Source organism: Tachysurus fulvidraco, chromosome 2 (genome assembly GCF_022655615.1).
Source record: "Tachysurus fulvidraco isolate hzauxx_2018 chromosome 2, HZAU_PFXX_2.0, whole genome shotgun sequence".
Taxonomy (NCBI): Eukaryota; Metazoa; Chordata; class Actinopteri; order Siluriformes; family Bagridae; genus Tachysurus; species Tachysurus fulvidraco.
Window position 1 is genome coordinate 29636434 of NC_062519.1, and position 20747 is coordinate 29657180.

General features: G+C 38.2%; 1 protein-coding gene across 6 annotated transcripts in view; it reads left to right on the plus strand.

Moving 5' to 3' along the window:
* The first annotated feature begins 262 nt into the window (after window positions 1-262).
* ttll7 (tubulin tyrosine ligase-like family, member 7) overlaps window positions 263-20747 on the plus strand; it is a 78010-nt gene continuing 57525 nt past the window's right edge. For 4 of the 6 annotated variants that reach the window (XR_007139965.1, XR_007139966.1, XM_047810248.1 and 1 more), the window contains exons 1-8: window positions 263-454; window positions 10365-10676; window positions 11296-11427; window positions 12985-13106; window positions 14882-14949; window positions 15143-15301; window positions 18104-18320; window positions 18635-18799. Coding sequence is in view for 4 of the 6 variants with exons in the window: in XM_047810248.1 (XP_047666204.1) it covers window positions 10652-10676; window positions 11296-11427; window positions 12985-13106; window positions 14882-14949; window positions 15143-15301; window positions 18104-18320; window positions 18635-18799 (888 nt within the window). In the remaining 2 variants the exon portion in view is untranslated. Of the gene's footprint in view, window positions 455-2979; window positions 3055-10364; window positions 10677-11295; window positions 11428-12983; window positions 13107-13278; window positions 13483-14881; window positions 14950-15142; window positions 15302-18103; window positions 18321-18634; window positions 18800-20747 lie in introns of those variants that run through there. The other 2 variants (XM_047810247.1, XM_047810249.1) reach the window with 2 other exon arrangements.

Genomic DNA, 20747 nt, shown 5'->3' on the forward strand with positions numbered 1-20747 from the left:
TTTCACTAATTTATCTAGATTATATTTCTAGAAATATTTCTAAATCTTTCTCGTGGAAGGCACCATATCCTAATTATAGGAAAGGGAGTCGGTAGATAGCATATTTCTCTTTAATAAAGAAATAAATATTAACAATATTAATATAATCAGGAAATAAAGTAAGTATTAGAAAACAGTTAGCAATGCCTTGGAGTATGTTTCGTGTCTCACCGATGGTTATTAAAACCATGGATCCCCCTGTGTGACGAATGGACCGGTCCGTTAACCCCCCCACTATACGCTTGTGTTGACTAGGCGACACACGACAGGTTCATTCTCCACTACTGTAGACAGCTAGCTATATTGTAAACGAATAAAAAAAACATATAATACTGATAACAAACGGCAGTGCGTTTAATAAAAAAAGGAAAGAAAACGAAAAGGACGCAGCAGAGAAGCTGGAACAAGTGTTCAGGTAAAACCTCACGACGTTCTCAGGGTTATTTATCCCATTCTTCACTTGCTAGCTAGCAGCTAACTCACCGGCTAAGCAGGTGATTGATTGATTGATTGATTCACGGACATTATCCTCCTTATACCGGTAACCACATAATAATTTATAGTTGTGTAAAGCTGTAGACAGATGTGTTGAGCACTAACGGCCCAGCCGAGTCTCTGTCACACTGCATTATGGGATATAATAGTGCAAATAGTGAGAAATCTGCGCCCATTGAAGAACCTGAGCAGAAATAGCAGCGCGAGCTAAATACTAAAGCCCTGTGTATTCAAACGCATCACCTAAAATTGCATACGATTCTAAACTGCTTACATGTTTATGCATGTGTATTTGCGTGAGATTTGACTTTGCAGATCCGCAGTATGAATCTGGGGCACAGGATTCCTTCACTAAGATGATCTCGGTGAACTATTGGCTTCATGCTCACTATAAAACTGTTATTATGCAGCAAAAAAAATGCGTCCCCATCTTGATTTACACGTCTGTAGTAGGGATTGCGGTGGGGCATTGACGTGACCATAGCATTGTTGTCACTGTTTTCAGGGGCAAGTAGCTGATGCATAGTCAAAAAGGTCGCTAGAAGTCGCCGGATGATGTCATTGCTTCATTTGTATATATTTGCATAACCAAACATTTTACATGAATATGGAAGTCTTTCCAAAAGCTTTTAAACACACAGAATACATTTTACATAGGGTCCTGGGGTCCATTATTATTTGTGATTTTATTTCATCTAGATTGGGCACGTTAGTGTTTTTCTCTGTGCTCTATCCAGAAAATTACAGGTCGAAACGACCTACTGGTTTTCACCCAACTGAATGATCATCTAATGATTTTAGTCCTTTGGTACACATTGTACAGATGTTGCCTCGTGTTGGGAGAAACAACCATCTTTGACTGCTGCTACTCACTGTATTTAGCCTCGTAAGCAAGTATATCAGTGTCTCATCCCCAGATATTAAACACTTCCCAAATCTCAAAGTAAAAATGTATGCTTTAGTAAAAGACACTCATCCATGTACTTGGTCTGGGTGGAAAAACCTTGACTATACTGTATTACTTTATTTTTATTTTTATTTTATCTGCAGTATAATATAAATGCATATTAGCTCACTAGAATAACTGAGTTCCTTAAATATCCAAATGTTAAATGCTGATAAATGCACACTGTCAGGCCCACTGTCACTTGTCAGTGATGTAATTATTTATATTCTAATTCTAGTTTATATTGTAATTATTACTTACAGTTATTACTTTATTAATAATTTAACATTAGATATTTCTGAGGATGACCACAGCAAATGTCAAACGTCTTCTAGAAACCCTAGAAACTCTTCTATACTTTCCATAGTGGAAATTCCTCAGATAATTTAATTTAATCCCAATACTTGACTTTTATCAGAATAGAGAGTAAAAAAAAAAGTCTATTTAAAAAATACTATAATTTCTATAAAGTAAGCTGACAAAATGAAGAATCATTAGGGAGAAGTTGTTAAATTATCTGTAATTATAAACAAGAATTGAATATTAAGAACAAAGAGGTGTGGGGTGAGACAATCAGTGAGTATCGATTGGTTGTTCGGAACAAAATTTGATCAGTGATTGGTGGTTGAGATCATTGACGATTAATGATTTATCATTAGGAACATAAGCTGTGTTGTCAACGCATGTCACCAGCAGCTGTTATTTCATGATACTATTTGTCATTGCTAACATCTGCTCAAAAAGTGAATAAATTTTAACCAAACACTAGACTGGAACAGAGAGAGCATCAGGGCAATGTGATGCCGGTTTGCCAAATCAGCATGAGAACAAATCTGATTCTTAATTTGCAGCCGAGAGATATATAATAGTAATGATTGTCTGGAAAAAAAAACAATAGTGACCTGCCTGTTCACCTGCTACAGAGCGGCTTGGATTACGCTAAGGCATGCTGGAACAAATGTTTATTGATACTGAACTTTTGAAACAGACAAAAGACTTTTTTTAACGCTTAGATTAGTGTGATCTGAATTCAAAGATCAATGTTAGTAAAAAATAAAGACAAGCTCATTTATATTTAGTATTTTCATCTTTGATAAAGATGAATTGTTTACATTCACACAATTATTTCATCATCACATTTCAGCAGTTATTATAAAACCTGATTAAACCACCTGGATTAAGAACAGGTTGTTGGAAAAAAACAAAAACAAAAATATGGTGAAACTAAATAAAAAAGTTTTCTCAAATAATTTGATCAAGTGGTCTTGAATAAGAATCAGCTGATCCAAAAAGCAGCCTGTAGTTTTATTGCAGTGTAAGCTTTACACCATCATTTTCTTTTGAGATGGAGTCTGGCCAGTTTCTTTGAGCTGGTCTGGGGTAGATAAACCATCAACTGTCCGTCATCTGTTGGCAGAGAAATCAGTGATGTACTCTTTATAAAAAAGACCCATTCAACTAAAACTTTATGTGCTGATTCTGTTTCTGTTTCTCTTCAGTTCGAGTCAGTGATGAACCTCTTCACTTTTAAAATTGATGTCCAGAGATAGGGGAAATTTTATTCGCATAACCAGGTAGCCACACACAAATCAATATACATTTCTTAACCATCACATCTAGGCAAAGGTTTTCTCCCCTATCCCATGTTATGGTTAGCTAGAAACTCTACATTTATTATAATCATGATCACCGGGGACTTGGATATCATTTGGATGTATACATGTTTATGACTTATTATGCATTTCCTATACAAAAAAACGTTTCAATATTCAAGAGCTGGTTGTCATATGTGAAGAAGACACTCAGTTACACGATACAGTGAAATTCTTATCCTTCCAGCAATCCCCGACAAAGTTAGACAGGACACATAAGATTACTTGGTCAGGTTGTCAAGTCTTCTTCCCAACAAGGTCTTACTCTGAACCCTTTCTGGTAGGGAAGCATTACACAAACGCTTTAAGGGCTTTCCTAGAGGGACAACAAAGAACCTGTACATGAATTAGTGGTATCCCAGTGGTTAAAATGTTGAACTACTGTTTGGAAGCTTGTGAGTTAAAATACCAGCAGTGCCAAACTGCAAATGCTGGACCCACAAGTAAGGCCCAAACCGTCATCTGCTCAGTTATACTGTATATAAAAGATTTGATAAGTATAAGTCACTCTGGATAAGGATGTTTATCAAATGCTGTAAACTACAGTAAACTAATATGAAAGATGTGTATATGTGGTAAACTCTAGTCACTTGAGTAATACTTTGTACTACTTGATTAGTACTTTGAGTAAATATTATAGTCTTGCAAATGTACTTGAGTAAAAGTATTTAATTCCAGTAACACTTGAGTAAAGTACATATCCTACATAGAAATTTAGTAAGTGCTGATATCTCTGACACACGATCTCTGCCAGTGCGTTAATGATTTGCAAACAAAGGAAAGATTTTCTTAAATGTCTACAGACAAACCGGTGGATGGGTTTCCTTTTCCAGGTGTCAGTAAAGCGTCAACTGTTCTTATACCTTCATCCACAAAAGCACTATGCTTTTACAGCTGAACAATCATTGTGTATGTGTCAGGGCGTGATGGATGGACCTTATCACACGTAGACCACACTTAATGCTGCTTCCTGGATCCACTTTAAACATCTATGTAGCTGTGTTTAATTTGAGCAAAAGCGATTGTAAAATAATCACACATCTCTGTTGTTTCCTCTACACCAGACAGACTGGGCCCGGTCATGACTGTGTGTTGTTCAAGGACATTTCTATTTCTGTTATTTTCTACTACATTATCTGTGCCGTGGCTGGTGGGATGTTTATGAAACATGGACTGTGATTATGGATTGACAATAATTGCTATAAACACTTCCCTTTTCTTGCATTTTAAAATAGTTGATGGTCCTTTATCTTTGGTCAGTTTTGTTTCAAATGATAAAAACTTCTTGTGGCAACATTAAGCATTTGTTACATATTTCTTGTGACTTATTGAACACACCCAATAAACGTTCACAGTTCAGGAGGAAAAAGTAAGTGCACCCGTGGAGTTAATAGCTGGTCGACCCTTCTTCAGCAGCAAGGACTTCAAGCAAGTGCTTTTGGTAGCTCTGCATTAGACCTGCACAAGGTTTAGGAGGAATTTTAGAACATACATCTTAACAAAACTGCTCAGATACATTTGTAGGATGTCTGGTGTGAATAGCTCTCTTGAGGTTATTCCACAGCATCTCTATGGGGTTATGGTCTGGGCTCTGACTGGGCCACTCCAAAAGGCACAATTTCTTTTTAGGAAGACAGAACTAAGTCTGTGGTGGATTTACTCTGATGCTTAGGGTCATTGTCTTGCTGCATCACCCAACTTGTAGTAAGCTTCAGCTGACAGATGGCCACCCTGAGATTATCCTGTAGGATATTTTGGTAAACTAGGGAATTTATTTTCCCCTCAACGATGGAAGTGGTCCAGGACTTGAGGCAGTGACCAAGCCCAAATCATGATGTTGTCTCCTACATACTTTACCAGTGGGATGATGTTGTGATGTTGGAAAGTTGTGCCCTTTTTGAAACGATTCAACTTTTGTTTCATCAGTCCATAGAACATTTCCCCTCCTTGCATATGGTAGACTCATGATCAGAGATGTTTGCCAGTTCCAGTGATGTCTTCAAGCCTTAGCTGTTACTCGAGGGTTCTTCTTTTACCTCATTGAGGATTCTGCCTTGCGTCATCTTGGCTGGGAGCCCACTTCTAGGAAGAGTAAACAGTAGTAAACTGTCTCTATGGGTAAACAGTCTGTTAACTGATGGATGTCTAAACACTTTGAGATTGTTTTGCATCCATTCCATCCTTATAGATATCAATTTTAACAAACATAAATAAGCTTTTGTTGAAGTAATTAGTCTACAGGTTCACTTTCTTTGGGTTCAAGCACTGTGAAGGTTTAATGTGTCTGTTTAATAAAAACACGAGAAAAATCGAATTGTTTGTGTGTTATCAGCTTAAGCACATTGTGTTTGTCTGTTGTTGTGAATTACTAGAGGATCGGATGACATTTTATGGCAAATTACTGCAGAAAACCAGTTTATTCCAACAGGTTCACCTACTTTTTCTTGACACTGTATCACTTCTGCAGTAACAGTGCTTTCACAGGGACCTGTATGGCAGACTTTTGCCAAAATTAAATGAAAAAACAAACAAACAAATTTAAAATGTAAGTCTATTTAACAAATTAAACGTACAATTGATGATAGAGACTGCCCCAATGCTAAGGAGCTGTCGATTTAACACTTAAATTATATGAGATTAGATTTGATCTGTTGCCATTATGCAGATAACTTGCAATGCAGTTAGCATCTAATTAGAAAAAGTACCACTGAGTGATGCAAGAAAGAGAGAAAGATTTATTGAACATTTTAAGAGGACTGGTGAGAGAACTGGTCACAGGAAATACAGTTGCTTTCCGTTTCTTTTGGAACTATCTTTTGAGAAGCAAATGTTTTTAGAGAACGGTGGGCTGTGGTAGCTTAGTGGTTAAGGTGTTGGAATAATGATCGAAAGATGTGAGTTCAAGTCCCAGGACCCAGCAAGGCCCTTAACCCTCAATTGCTCAGTTGTATAAAATGTGATTAAATGTAAGTTGCTATAGATAAGAGTGTCTGCTAAATGTTGGAAATGTAATGGAGGTGCAAGTAAAAAAAAAAAAGGGGCTATTGAGGGAACAACTGTTTATAGTTGCTATAACTACGGTGGCCGAGAAGTGCAAAACACATCAAGAAATCTGAAAACAAATTACAAATCTGTATATCGGTAAGTTTCCATTCACAAACTATACCTACCGTTTCCGGGTTGTCTGACTTGTCGTTGTGTTTTCGGATTTTTTAATGTGTTTTCGGAATTGTTGTTTTGTTTTCGCATTTGTTAATGTGTTTTGCACTTCTCGGCCACCGTATATAACATATCTGGTAAGAGGAACAAAATGCCAAATGTCAGTTCATCAATACATTTTTGTACATAGGTACAACATTTTCTACAGGAGTAGAACCGATGTGGTCTTCTGCTGTTAAAGTACTTCAAGGTTCTGTATGTTTTGCATTCTGAAATGCTTTTCTGTTTCTCAGTTGTACCAAGTTTTTTTTTTTTTTTTGAGTCTGACGGAAAACCTCTGACTGTTCTCATCACAAGATCGTTTACTTCTTCAGAACTGTCGATTGCTACGCATGTGTGTTTTTCCCCACACCATTGTGTGTAAACTCTAGAGACTGTTGGGTGTGAAAATCTCAGATCAGCAGTTTCTGAAATCTCAAGCCAGCCTGCCTGGCACTAACAACCATGCTGCTGTTAAAGTCTCAATTCTGGTGTTTACTTCTGGTGTTTACTGTGAACAGAAGCACTCAATCTGAATCTGCATGCGTTATGCTTCCTCCACATTATGGACTGATGGCATGAATGTGCAGGTGTGCAAATGGTTAATTAGTTTATATGGATGTTTTTTGTATTACTGACATATCACAAGCCTCGCTGTTGATAATGATACAGAAATTTTTGCTTCTTATACTAAATGGTTTGTGGCATCTTCAGTCAGCATTACGATTCGGTAGAGATCCTGTTCATAGAAGTGCTCGTCATTGCTGGTTCCATGACTGTGATGTGGCGGCATTTTAACAAGACAGAGTCAGCATAAATCAGATCCACTGATTATGGCATTTTGTGTACAATGAATTCTTAAAGGTGCATAAATAGCTGCTGGACTGCTGCTTTTTAAACCTAACTCTATTTAACCAGAGGGAGAAAGATGGAACTTCCACCAGTTTTGATGCGCTCATGTTTAACATTGGATTTCACCATCATGTCAAGTATTTGTTCCCAAGTACTTGTTAATAAGCAGCTAAAATAGAAGTATAATATTTCCACTTAAATTCTGTGTAAGGTTTTTCCAACAGAGGTAAAAATGTCTCACACTAAAAGCCAACAATGTCCTGACTAGTCCAGAAAGTCGATTTGGAATGGAACGCCAAAGTACTGGTAAAAAGAGTTAAGTATATTTCTTAGTCTATATGAATGTAAACATTAAACCTTAACTCTATGTCTGCTTTACCTAGCATATGAATGACTGTGCTTTTCAAATATATCATGGCCAAAGAATGTTTTACAGCAGTAATATCTCCTCTTGCTTTTCAATATAGTGTGTATTTCTAAGCAGTACAGGTTCTTATCTATCTATCTATCTATCTATCTATCTATCTATCTATCTATCTATCTATCTATCTATCTATCTATCTATCTATCTATCTATCTATCTATCTATCTATATATATATATATATATATATATATGTGTGTGTGTATATATATATATGTGTGTGTATATATATATATATATATATATATATATATATATATATATATATATATATATATATGTGTATATATGTATATATATATGTGTGTGTTTAGGAACTCAATGTGTTTAGTGGCTGTGGAAGCTGGTTCTTGGCACTCCGTCCAGACAAATGTGCATTTGTTATCATGACTAATTTAACGTTCTATGATCATCGACATTACAGCTTTGTTTTCATTGTGAACAGGACACCGGTTGTCCTGGCTGTGTTTGCTTCAGGGATTGCTTCAACACTGGGCTCTTTGTAGATCACTTACTATGTGTCCCATACGATTCTTTTGTGTCTATCTACAGCATCACAAGAGAGAAACTGGCTTTCAGAGAAACACTTGCATTCAAGCAGTTCTTGGCCTAAAATAAATGACTATTTTGTCACACTTCATTGGTTAGTTTTAGAAGTAAAGTGCCCATCTTTTACTAATAGGACTAATGAAATAGCAGCAGCAGTAGTATTGTTTAAATACAAAATAAAGCAGAGGATATAGATGCTCATATAACTTGCTAAGTAGGAAGCTAGCCTTTATGTAGCCCTATGAGCTTTTGCCATAACACGTAATTCTTTTTAATTGATCGAACACAGACACAGCACTGTAGAGAGCACAGTATTGAATATCTGTCAGGTAGTCCTGGGTTCCTCTAGAAAGCTTTTTATGCTGAATGAGCATTGCCTGGGATTGAGGAAGGGGGGCTGCGGGAAGCAGGGTTGCATATGGGGAGGGAGCTTCGGGCTTAGGCTTGGTGGTGGTGGTGTGTGAGTGAGTGAGAAAGAAGTGTTTAATAGATACAGCTTCACAAAGTTAATAGTATTTGCTGAGTGAACAAATTATGCCACAGATCACAGCACATTCAGGTTGTTGGATAGTACAGTGCTTTAGGGACGGCTGCGCTTCCTCAGCCTTTCTGTGACCTTCTGTCTGGTTTCTCTCAGTTCAGTGACAGGAGGATTATGTTTAAAATTTTATACAGCACTCATTGTAGTGTATAATTTTTGATGTTTGCTGGAAAAGTATCAAAAATAGCTGATTAAGCTTTTCATTTTTCAGGCTTTCAAATAAGGTTTTAGATTTAGAGCTATTATAGTGTCACCGCTATAGCGTGGATACTTGACCATCACACCTACACGTGGGTCTTCTTCAAACTGTTGCCGCAAAGTTGGAGGAACACGATTCTAAATAATGTCTTTAATTGTGTGCTGTAGCAGTACAGTTTCCCTTCACTAGAACAAAGAGGTGTTCTAGCCTGTCAGTGACGCTGTGCACTAAGCGCAGGCCCATGAAGACATGGTCGATTATACTGTAGGTTGCAGTGGAAAAACTCAAGCGACCTGCACTGAACAACTTTGGTAGAATTGGAACACCGACCTCACCCACCTTCAGCGCATGATCTTACTGATGATCTTGTGACTCAGGGGATTATCCCTGACGATGGGGACACCCTGGACGATGTGCAAACCCGTTGTAGGGCACAAGCTCTACACACTAACATTCACAAACTACTAACAATTTAGAGATACCAATCAGCCTACAACACATCTTAGGATTGTGGGAAACTGAAGTATCAGGACAAAATCCCTGAAGCACTTGAAGTACATGGAAAGTCCAAAGCAAAAGGTGGAATTTAGACCCTAGCAGTGGCAAACATGAGAAAAACGTGTTAAACACTAAGCCACCATACCTACTGCCTCAAAATCTAGTGAAAGCCTTTCCCAGGGATTATTACATGATGGACTACAATTGGAAGGGATGGTCAGGTGTTCACGTAATGATGGCTGGTGTATGTTAGTGTTTCCCCTGTAACAGCTGATTTATTTAGTATACTGTAGGACCTGAATTTCATTTTTGAAAAGAAGAAGAGCATAATTTCATCATTCAGAAATAAAAGAAACAGATCAGGACAGGAACAGTTTACCTCCTCTATTTCTGTTACTTCTGACACCGAAAGAGAAGAATCTGTAAAACATGACTGACATAAAATGTTTCATCATTTTGAAGTAAAGGTTTTTAATTTTTGCACTCAGCCGCACTTGAACATGTACTCAGCTGTGCTTCACAAATGAACCACAAGAGGTCAGGGTCGGGCAGTGAATGCATCAGACACAATAACCAGTCAGAAGTAGCCAATCAGGTCAAAAGTACTGAGATACACAGATGGACAACTTGTCATCTAAGACCTTATGATTCATGACACTGATTGCAATGTTAAATGTTTAAAAAAGCAAAACCAGAAGCTGTTAATTAGACAGCTGCATTAATGTTTTATCAGATTGACAGAAGACAGAACGTTGTCATCTGCTTTTAACAACTGCCGAAATCCTCACTCAGATGTTAGAGGGTGATCAGCCAAGCGAAACTGCTCATGTCAGGCTGACTGATATGTATTAGAACAGTTTGAGCAATGCAATTGCCACCCACCTTTAGCCCTGACAGTCTGTCTGTCTGTCTGTCTGTCTCTCTTTCTCTCACTCCGTCTCACACACACTTTATTTCCTACTCTCTCAATAGGCAACTTGTCCAGTCATCTATCCATCCACATAAATGCACTGTGGTTACATTATTTGGGAGAAGAAGTCCCCCTTCCCTTCCTCCACCCCCTTCCCTCTCCACCCTATTACTGAGAAAGAGAGAACCAGATCCAGGAGGGACAGTAAAGGCAGATGAACGGACAGTCTGCTGCTCACAACGCCACACAGACAGGAAAGACAAAGTAGATCTGTGGAAAGTTGCATCAGGCTTTGCTGGCAAGTCCCAGAGGCCTGGCGGAGGAAACGTCTGGTCCACACATCCCTGACATGCCATCACTCCCCAATGATGGAGGTGAATATCAGAATATAAGAAACTCCTTAAATATGTGCAGTAACATTCAGTTTATCATTTAACATATAACTCTATAAAACATAACATATACCTGCACTAGAATGTCATAAATGTGATTAAATCAGAGTAATTTCTGACACACACAAATACCAAGTCTATTAATGATACCTTGCTCTTATAATTAGGATTGTTCCAATTATGAAATTTTAATTAATATCAAAATAATCTAATTGTAAAAACATTGCAAGTAATGAATTAATTGTCATTTTTTGTCGACTGTGTGCCACTCTTAGAACAGCCATTTATCACCATTGAACATGTCAATCAAACGTCTGTGTTAAATGTCAAAACAGAAGAACAAAGTGAAATTGAAAGAGATAAAAAAGAAACAATGTGCTATAGCGAAATATAAAAATGATAGATAAAACGGCTTTAGCTTACGTAATGTAATGTAAAAGCATCATTCTATGTCTAGGAGATATTAGACATGACTTATGGCTAATAGAAAATATTTCAGGAGATATTAGTTGTGATACGCCTGCTAACATCTCATGTCAGTAAATGAGTTGGGTGCATGTGTAAAGAAGGGAAACTCACTAATGTTCTCATGCTTTCATAGATGATCAAAAGTCGTCCCCCGTGAACTTGCCATCTGCACTGTCCAATCAGAATGGTGTAAAGAGGAAAGTGCGCACTAAGAAGAAGAAGGGCATCATCACTGCCAACGTGGCAGGAACAAAATATGAGATTGGTAAGAACTCCCAGCCAGCACTATTGAAACTTGCTGCATTCCTTCCTGTGGATCACACGTATTACAACTTGAATTACTTGATCAAAAAGGTAAAATGGTTGCTAATGAACTAATTTACATGCTGAACAGATGCACAGTACTTTTTCATTCTCCCTGCCTCCCTTCACAACTATGGCTGGCCTTCACAAACAAAAGATGTGCGGCTGTTCCGACGACTTTACAGCTAACTGGTTAAAGGCAGCCAATGGCAGTCTTTGTAAAAACGTACCACTCGTTTCTATTCTGAAAGAATTTTCAGAATTAGGAATCACTTTGGCAAATTTTCTGCAGCCCCAACAGTGTAAAAAGTGATCATGCTGCCATTCTGTGTATTTACCACTTAGTTTCCTCATTCTTTAAGGAAATGAGGCTGAACAGGGCCATTAATTAGGACTTTGCTTGAGTAAGTTATTACCATACCATGTCACATTAGTGTCCTTCTCACAGGCCTCACTATGGCTGTTTCCTTTAACACGCTGCAAGCAAAACAAACAGAAATTCACCCATCAGCATTATCACATCTCGAAACACAACACTAATTGGACTTTAAAGTGCTCTTGTCTAATGATAATGACAAAATGAGGTTTATCAGCTAAATAACGGTTATATTTGAGAGATCACGTCATCACCAGGTTGTTGCATTAACACTTCTGGGCTTTACACTTTAGTTGTTATAACCAATTGGAAATGAAGCAAGAAAGTCATCACACAACATTAGATGTAACATAGATTTTAATGGACTGTAGAAATAACTAATATCCTGCTTCATTAAATTTTACTTTAGTGGCTTAATAATGAATAGTCATTGGTATAATGTACAAATTTGTACCTATTTGAAATGTTCAGCTACCCTTTGGAATTAAATACATTACTGTTTGTTCATTTATCTGTTTAAAAAAGGCATTTCTGGAGGCTGTGTACCACTTAGTGCACTGCTGGTGAATACAGTTTTCATCTAATGCTCTCTTCGGGTTGCGTCTTCGGTCATAGTCACTTACACATCTACTTCAGTGCCATCCAATTACAGGAAGCAGTTTATTAGTTTATTAGTATTTACATAATAGAAACATCACAATACTACAAAGTACTGGAATAAGGGAATAGTCTTTAGGAGCATTGTAATACATATATGTACTCAGCAAAAGATTTTCCACTAACACGAGGTAAAGTCATTTTTATAGCACGGGGATTAAACAATAAATTTAGAGCAAAGAAAATATATCAGTTATTTAAATAGGCATTTTTTCCATTTTATCTCTGTCATTAGCAATACGAACAAAATTTATGGTAATAAATCATTTTATTTGCCTGATTTGAATAAATGTGCGTGTGCGTGCACGTGCGTGTGCGTGTGTGTGGTGAAATGCAACAAAAAGCAACCTCACAAATTCCACATGTTTTTAAACCTTCCAATCCATATTTGCAATGTGTTATTGTGACTTAAATTCTATAGTATATACAAGCTTAGTATTGTAATCTATGCCCATTGTAAATTCCTTTTTTTTTTTTTCTTTCTAGTTCGTATTGTTGTTGGGGAGATGGCTTTCCACAAAACCAGAGACGAGGACGAAACAGCTAACCTCATCTGGAACGACTCGGCCGTACAGCATGAGAAAATCGCAGAGCTCAGGAACTACCAGGTGCAGTGCCATTCACCCACATCCACACATCAGGTTGCAACACCGAGCTAGCGACAGGCAGTCAGTAATACGGTGAAGGTCATTGAAGGAAGCATGTAGTCTTTCTGTGTGCGTGTGTGTGTGTGTGTGTGTGTGTGTGTGTGTGTGTGTGTGTGTGTGTGTGTGTGTGTAGTCAGGCATAAGGGCCTCCGGCTCCTACATTTCTGGGGTGTGTGTGGAAAGAAACATGTCTGGCTCTGCCAACGCTTCCAACTTTCTCCACTCTCCCCGCTGTCAGCCTGCCATATCCATGTGCCAGTCAGTCTAAACCCAGCCTTAACACTACTCTGAGTGGCAGGAACACATATGGGCCTGAGCACACCTCCTTTTCCTTCAGGTTAATAAAAAATCTTGATTGATTTATTCATTCTGTAGCACATGTTTGCGGTAAAGTCAATTATATCCTTTGACAGGCTTTGTCTTTTTGACATACGGTACGGACAAATTGTTCATTCTCTGCTGCTTATTTATTGTGGTTCTATCAGAGTGATGCTGAATCCCAGAATTTGACTGGTCAGATGGTGCTGATAATTTTCTGTAACATTACGCTTCTGACAGGACTGCAGGCTTTAATTTAAATAATAGGATTCTAATAAAATGACCCTTTAGTATATTTCTGTAGTAATAGGAACGTGTGGCGAACAGTCTACAAGTATCCTCGATAATCCTCGATATGGCCATTAATGGAAGGAGTCTCGGGGTCTGCAAATAATTGGAGAGAAAAGTGAAATAACACAAGTGATAACAGAATCTAATTTGTCTCACAGATATTCCATAGCATCAAATGAACAAACTGTAGCTACAAGAAAAATAAAACGTAGGATGTGCCGTTGTAGGAAAGCAACAATCCTGGTGGCTTGTCGTATCACACAAAATAATCATGGATCGTTTTCTGATAAAAGCAGGGCCTGTCATGATCTATTCCTTCCTAACCTCAGGTAGAAAGCTACTTTATTTTGTTTTGTGCATTTTGAAACAATAAGTAGCGTGAACTGCTGTCATATGTAGGTTCTGTTAATGTTTTCTGAAACAACAGTACACACTAACCAGCATCTTTTCCTTTGGCTGGTGACCTCCAGGGTTAGACCTTTTGTACAGAATGTTTCGTTCAAAATGATTTGTTTTAAATGTACACTATTGACTTTCTGGATTTTTGCATGTATGACATCCTCTCTCATGTCACCATGTTGTTGATCTTCTTCCTCCTTATGGCTGTCCCATCCAGATAATGACATATTTCTTTTACACTCACTAACCCCCCCCCCCCCCCCCCCCGTCCTTCCCAGTGATTTGCTCAGAAACTTTGCTGTCAAGCTGCAGTTCATACAGTCCTAATTAATGGCCCTGTTCAGCCTCATTTGCTTGCAGAATACAGAAAAGCCCACTTTTCATACTCCTTTCCTTTTCCCTCTTGTTGTTTTCAAAGCAATACATTCATCTGTCACTACCTACACTTGCAGGGGCTCTGATGCAGAACCAATTACTTTGCTCCTTGAAGATGAGATTGATTGTCTTTTTTTAGTGTTCATCTAAAATCATCTGGCCATCTAAATAAGGGTTAAGAAAGGTTTTAAAATTGGCTTTTGTTTTGTGTCTGTAATTGGGTATAAATGTCAGAAAATAATAGTTCCACTTCATGTTTTTTGGCTGTAATGTGTTGCTTTTATTTCTGTGAAGTGAATTTTTAAACGACCACCGAATATTATTATTATTATTATTATTATTATTTTCCTCAGCGAATAAACCACTTTCCGGGAATGGGAGAGATCTGTCGGAAAGACTGTTTGGCAAGAAACATGTCCAAGTAAGTCACTTTCACATAAAAAAAAACAAAAACAAACAGACTCAAAACATTTCAAGCACACACATAAATATTACAACACCTGATTAGCGACTTACTCATCAAACACCGTCCTCCAGCTCACTCTCCTAATCCAAGCTCTTGAGGGACTGTTTTTTTTTTTTCTTTTACTACTTTTTCTCCTCCTTCACTTCAGGATGATTAAAAGCCAGCCTCAGGAATACAGCTTCATTCCCAAAACTTGGATCTTCCCGGCGGAGTACACTCAGTTCCAGAACTACGTGAAGGAGCTTAGACGCAAACGGAAGCAAAAGACGTTTATCGTCAAACCGGCAAACGGTGCAATGGGTCATGGGTAGGTGCTTGAGTCTAGTCCACTTTGTACATGTGTGAGCAATGTTCACACAGAAATAGTCATAAATACTCTGCAAGCTTTGTTTTTGCCAGAAATGACTATTAATTATTATTTTTTTTTTTTACTGTGTCTGAACTGTCCCTGTATCTTTCTGTGTTAGTTGCATTTTTTTAAGACTTACATTTGAATCATATTGTTGTAAATTCTGTTTAACCGATTTCCCACATTTTGTATGTTTTTTATTAATGTTTATTAATGACAGGCCTACCCTAGAATCTGAAGTTGCACAGATCGATGGGATAAAGTGAATTAAAATGGATGTAGTGTTATTATTAGATATCAAATCGTGGCCTTAGGACTTAACGTATACCGCGTGGACACCTGAAGTTTACATCATTAGTACTGAAGAGATGATAAAATTTTCATCATAATTTCCATCTCATATATTTCCATAACAGCTCTAAACTTTATTACAAGTAGTTTTCTCAGGACCTTTGGCTTGTTGTCTTCTAATAATCACTTTCTGTTAACTTTCAGCTGGTAGTTTATTTATGCACCAGCAGATGGTGCTGTTGACACATAAGGCAGTAGAAAAAACACAGGCACCTTTTTTTAAATCATTTTTTTGTTAGTCGTCCTTTAGGTATATGAATGTGCGTTGCTTATGTACGTATGCTACAAGTAAGCCTGTATTTATTAAAACTAAGAGTCATCAAAGGTTGAATTATTGCAGCATGTTATAAATGTGAAAGAAGATGAGCTTAACTTGGCCACTCGCAGGGGGGAGAGGCGGGAGATTAAATTTGAAAACGCTCGGCGTGACGCAGGAAATGAAGTTATATCTTCCTCCGTAATTTATTTTCCAGTTGGAAAGCTAAACTCATTGTTTATGTCTGAGCTTAGGCACGTTAAAAAAACACAGAGCATCAGAGGCGTAAAGAAGAGATCCCCACCGGTGCCAAATTAAACAGTTGGCTAAAGTGGGTTTTGATTATCTGCCATCAGAGCTCATCAATCATGTCATATGATTCGCCACCACAGCCGCAAACGACTCTAACCCCGTCCGGATGTAGTGCAGCTCAGGGGAGTGGAGCCAGGTTTCAAAACAGTACATACAGACAACAATATAGTATGATGTATCACCATGACTAGGTTATGTAGCCGGTTGTATTCCATTATTAGTGTTAAAGACTGAGTTATAGATTTTTAACAGCACTTTAAATGAACAAAAGTCTGTTGGCCCAAATGACAGGTAGTATTATTGGCACTACACATGTAGTCATTAAAACATCTTGGAATGCTGCTGAGAAAAAATATAGTCTTATTTCTGTAATGGTATGATGTGTACTTAACATGGGGTCTGAACAACTGTATCATTACCACTGGCTTCACATTTAAAATATTACCATGCTGTGTTTGCATTGTAAGCAATAAACCACTTAGCTTTGCACTGGTATAGGAATATAATCAATAACTGCATGGTGTGATGCTGTTCCTACTCCAAAGTCGATTATTTTCTAATAAAAATAGCAGTTTATTTCTTTTATACAACAGAAATTTGCAAACGATCACAAATTTTAGTTTATGAACAAATGACACATCATGCTTTTTAACCATCTATAGTTATATATAGCTTTTTTTCTCCTCTTGATGTAAAGGAATAAACACAGCGTGTCATGCTTTTTAAGTCTTTCTGGTAACATTAAACCTTCTGACTGTTAAAACGCACTGAAACCTGTGACTCCATAAATAAGCTTCGAATAAATGTCTCTTTACACAGAACTTCACCACATCACCAAGTAGGCATTTATATTTGTTACACAGATCCCTGTGAATGAGCTGTTACATTTAAGGACACCTTGACATAAAGCCAGCACTAGATTTATAGGAAATTAATCAAGACTTTCTGACCAATCAGATTCAAGAGTTCAACAGCTCAGCTACAGTATGTTAGATTTATTTAATTTGTTAGGTTTAATGCAGAAGTCTGAGATGCTGTAGTGCGAGGTGCTTGCCAAATGTCTTTTGCCCTCATAACAAGATTTAGATTTATGCTTCGTTTCCCCAAAAGATTCCTGAGATACAGCTGTATTCCAAGATCAATGATATGTTTAATGGAATTGTTTTATTTTGTATGATTTTATTAATTAGCTTAATACTTTCTTTGATAAAAAGCCTAAACAAGCACGACCATTTTTGATGTGTCATGGGAAGCTGGAGGACAGCAAGTGTAACATGTCTGACTCTTAATAGGTTGCAGAACAAATGAACTGTATCTCACAAACTCTTTTCCCTCCACTTGCAAGTGGCTTAGTGCCGCAAAGTTAGAGCCTCGGCTAAACATTTTTAAACTCATGTAAACCAGAGTAAGAAAAGCACATAACCAATTAAGCTATCCTCGCCTGATGTCAGTATATTTTGCTGCCTGAAGAGGTTTTTTTAAGGCCCCCTGTTTGCAAAATCCCCAGCACTTCACTCCATCATGCATTCTTCCACTGGCGCACGTACTCATGACTGTGTGCCATAACGCCTGAGCTCCGGCGACAAGCTCCCCAAAGCAAATAAATGATTGCAGAGGCTGAAATGGTCCGTGATGTCTGATCCTATTAACCTGCGCCTAGTCATGGTCTAGAAACCAGCTGTAGAGGCAGTCTTAATAAACCCCGGCCTTTTTTTTTTTGTTATACTACAGAGATCCATATTGAATACCAGCACACAAATCCACTTCTTAAATATGTATGGAGCACAGTTCAGGAATGTTTCCTTTAAAAATAAAAACAAATTAAACCTTTTCTTTCGCAGTATATCTTTGATTCGGAATTGCGAAAAGCTCCCGGCGCAAGACCACTTCATTGTGCAGGAATACTTGGACAAGCCGTTTTTAATGGAGGGATACAAGTTTGACCTGCGCATTTACATCCTGGTCACTTCCTGTGACCCTCTAAGGATCTTCCTCTACAATGACGGCTTGGTGCGGATGGGGACGGAGAAGTATCATACGCCTAACGAGTCCAACCTGGTGAGAATGCCACACTTTATCAAAACGGAAAGAAAACAGCGTCAATATTTTGGCCTATTGGATATTTCCTTCCTGCAGTTCTTTGATGAATTCTACACTTTCTGTCATTTGATACTAAAATGATTCATGGAAATATGCCTATTATCAGACAATCATCTGGATACAATTATAGCGTGATATTAATTGTTAGCACAGACACGCACATAAATCCCACAGACCTCATTTGTTGTTAATAGGCCAACAGATCTTTTGTAACGGATACTAAATGGTCACTGCTAAAGCTGATTTAGTTATTTTCTTTGTCGTTCTCTCAGAGTCAGCTATACATGCACCTGACGAATTACTCAGTAAACAAACACAACGAGAACTTTGAGCGCGATGAGACCGTGGACAAAGGCAGCAAGAGATCCATCGGCTGGTTCACCGAGTATCTCCGCATCAACAACTACGACGTCGGCAAATTCTGGGGAGACGTTTCCGTAAGTCTGCAACGTTCAGAAAAATGACCGTGTGTGTGAGACGGCCTAGGGGAACTTCACGGTATGAAACCCTGATCTTTTCTACTCCTTAAATACGAAATCTGTTTCTCTTTCGCACGTCTAAAGCACAAGTAAAATCATCGCACTTTATGTAAAATCCTAGCATCTGGTTTCACCCTGAAGTAAAGGAAATTGCATTTAAAGATTCCATTCTAAGAGAATCTAGATGTGTTGACAGTCAGTATTCGATTACAACGTGATTGATTAAACTTTTGTCTATAGTACATGGCTATAGTGCAACTCAATAAAAACATACACTGTGTGAGGAAGTCACTTAGCTACTGAGGTTTTAAACACCTTCACACACACTCTTAAACCGGCCCCTTTCCCAACACGATCTTTGCAAGCAGGCAGCTGAGCGAAGGTTCGAGAATAAATAAAAACATTTCCTTGTCAATTTTATAAACTATATTTATGGTTTCTTGATGCTGAGGTGAGAAATTATGATATAAGCCGAGAAATACATCTAAACTCGAAATGTGAATTTTCTTGTACTTTCCCCAAGGCACCTGACATAAGCAGGAGTTTTTTTTTCCCTAAACATATTTAATACGTTACAGTTCACAGAAAACGTGCATTTATCTCTGTACTCCTGTGTTGACAGTGCGTGTTCAATTAAAACAGTATTACTGATGGCAGGGTATGTAGCCTGATCCGTCTGCATGAAACGTCCATTGTTGTTTCAATCACATTTACCCATATGTTTCTGGGTAGCCACTTTAGCCTGACACTTGGGCTACATGCTATTCCACTTTACCCTTTTTACCCCCAAGGGAACTTTTTTGTCTGCAGCCTGCAGTTTGAGCTGTCATTCTTTTTTTCCCCCCGCTGTTCTATTTTCGTCCTGTGCTTCTGTGTTTTACTAGCTCATCTGTCAGCGCTGCGGTGTCTCAGTGCAGCGTTGCTAGCTATAGTAGGCAGCCTCAACCTGTCCCACTCATGTAGCTGCCCTTCACCTCTCTGACACCCGTGAACGTGTGAATATGCAGCTATTAGCAATCCTGCTTTCCGTTTTTCTTTACCAGCCTGGTTTTAACGGTTTTAAAATCCTCCTGGATTTTGTAAACGACCAGCAAACGTTTCCTTTTTATTCCATCCTTCGTGATCCTTTTTTTCTTCTTCTGCTTAGATTGATCCAGTTTCCTGTCAGTGTGCTAATTATTTCTTGCACCTCTTTGACCATTTGACTCGTTTTATTACTTTCCCTTTTAACGTATTGTATATCGATATCCAGTTCTTACGCAAGATAAAGATCTATGCCGGGTTTCACTCGGCTTGAAAGGAACATCCATGCGAGTAAATGCCACACCCACCACGCTTCCACCATGTGGCTGGTTCTTGCTGATCCTTGACGCATTTATTTCTCTGTGTCTTGTTTAAACTTGTGACCAAATACTAATCACTGAGAACGGGCGGACAGATTATATACACATTAACTACCCCACAGGGCAAGTCCACATTTTGTTTGGCTGGAAAAAAAAATGGCATTCTAGAAAATGGCATCTATAATGTAATTGAACCCAAACAAGCTAGTTAGCAGGCTGTTCCTTTGAAGAAAAATCCCACCCTGAATCACAATAAATATGTTCATATTGAAATATTTGCCATGTGCTTAGTGATCCTACTGCTAATTTGTGCTGTATTCTGTGAGCAGTTGGCGGTTGTTTGCTGCTCTGCCATCACAGGGGGACATTGCCAGGTTACAGTGGTGTTGTATTTCAGCTCTCCATCATAAAGCAAAAGTGTAAAAGCTTATTTTCTTCCTCACAATTTTCCAGCGTATTAATGGATAATCAAATGCAGAGATGTTGGAGTTGCATGCCGAAATATTCCAGAATGTTATATATAACAGTTAACACCCCAACAGCATGGTCCAGTGTGTTATTCC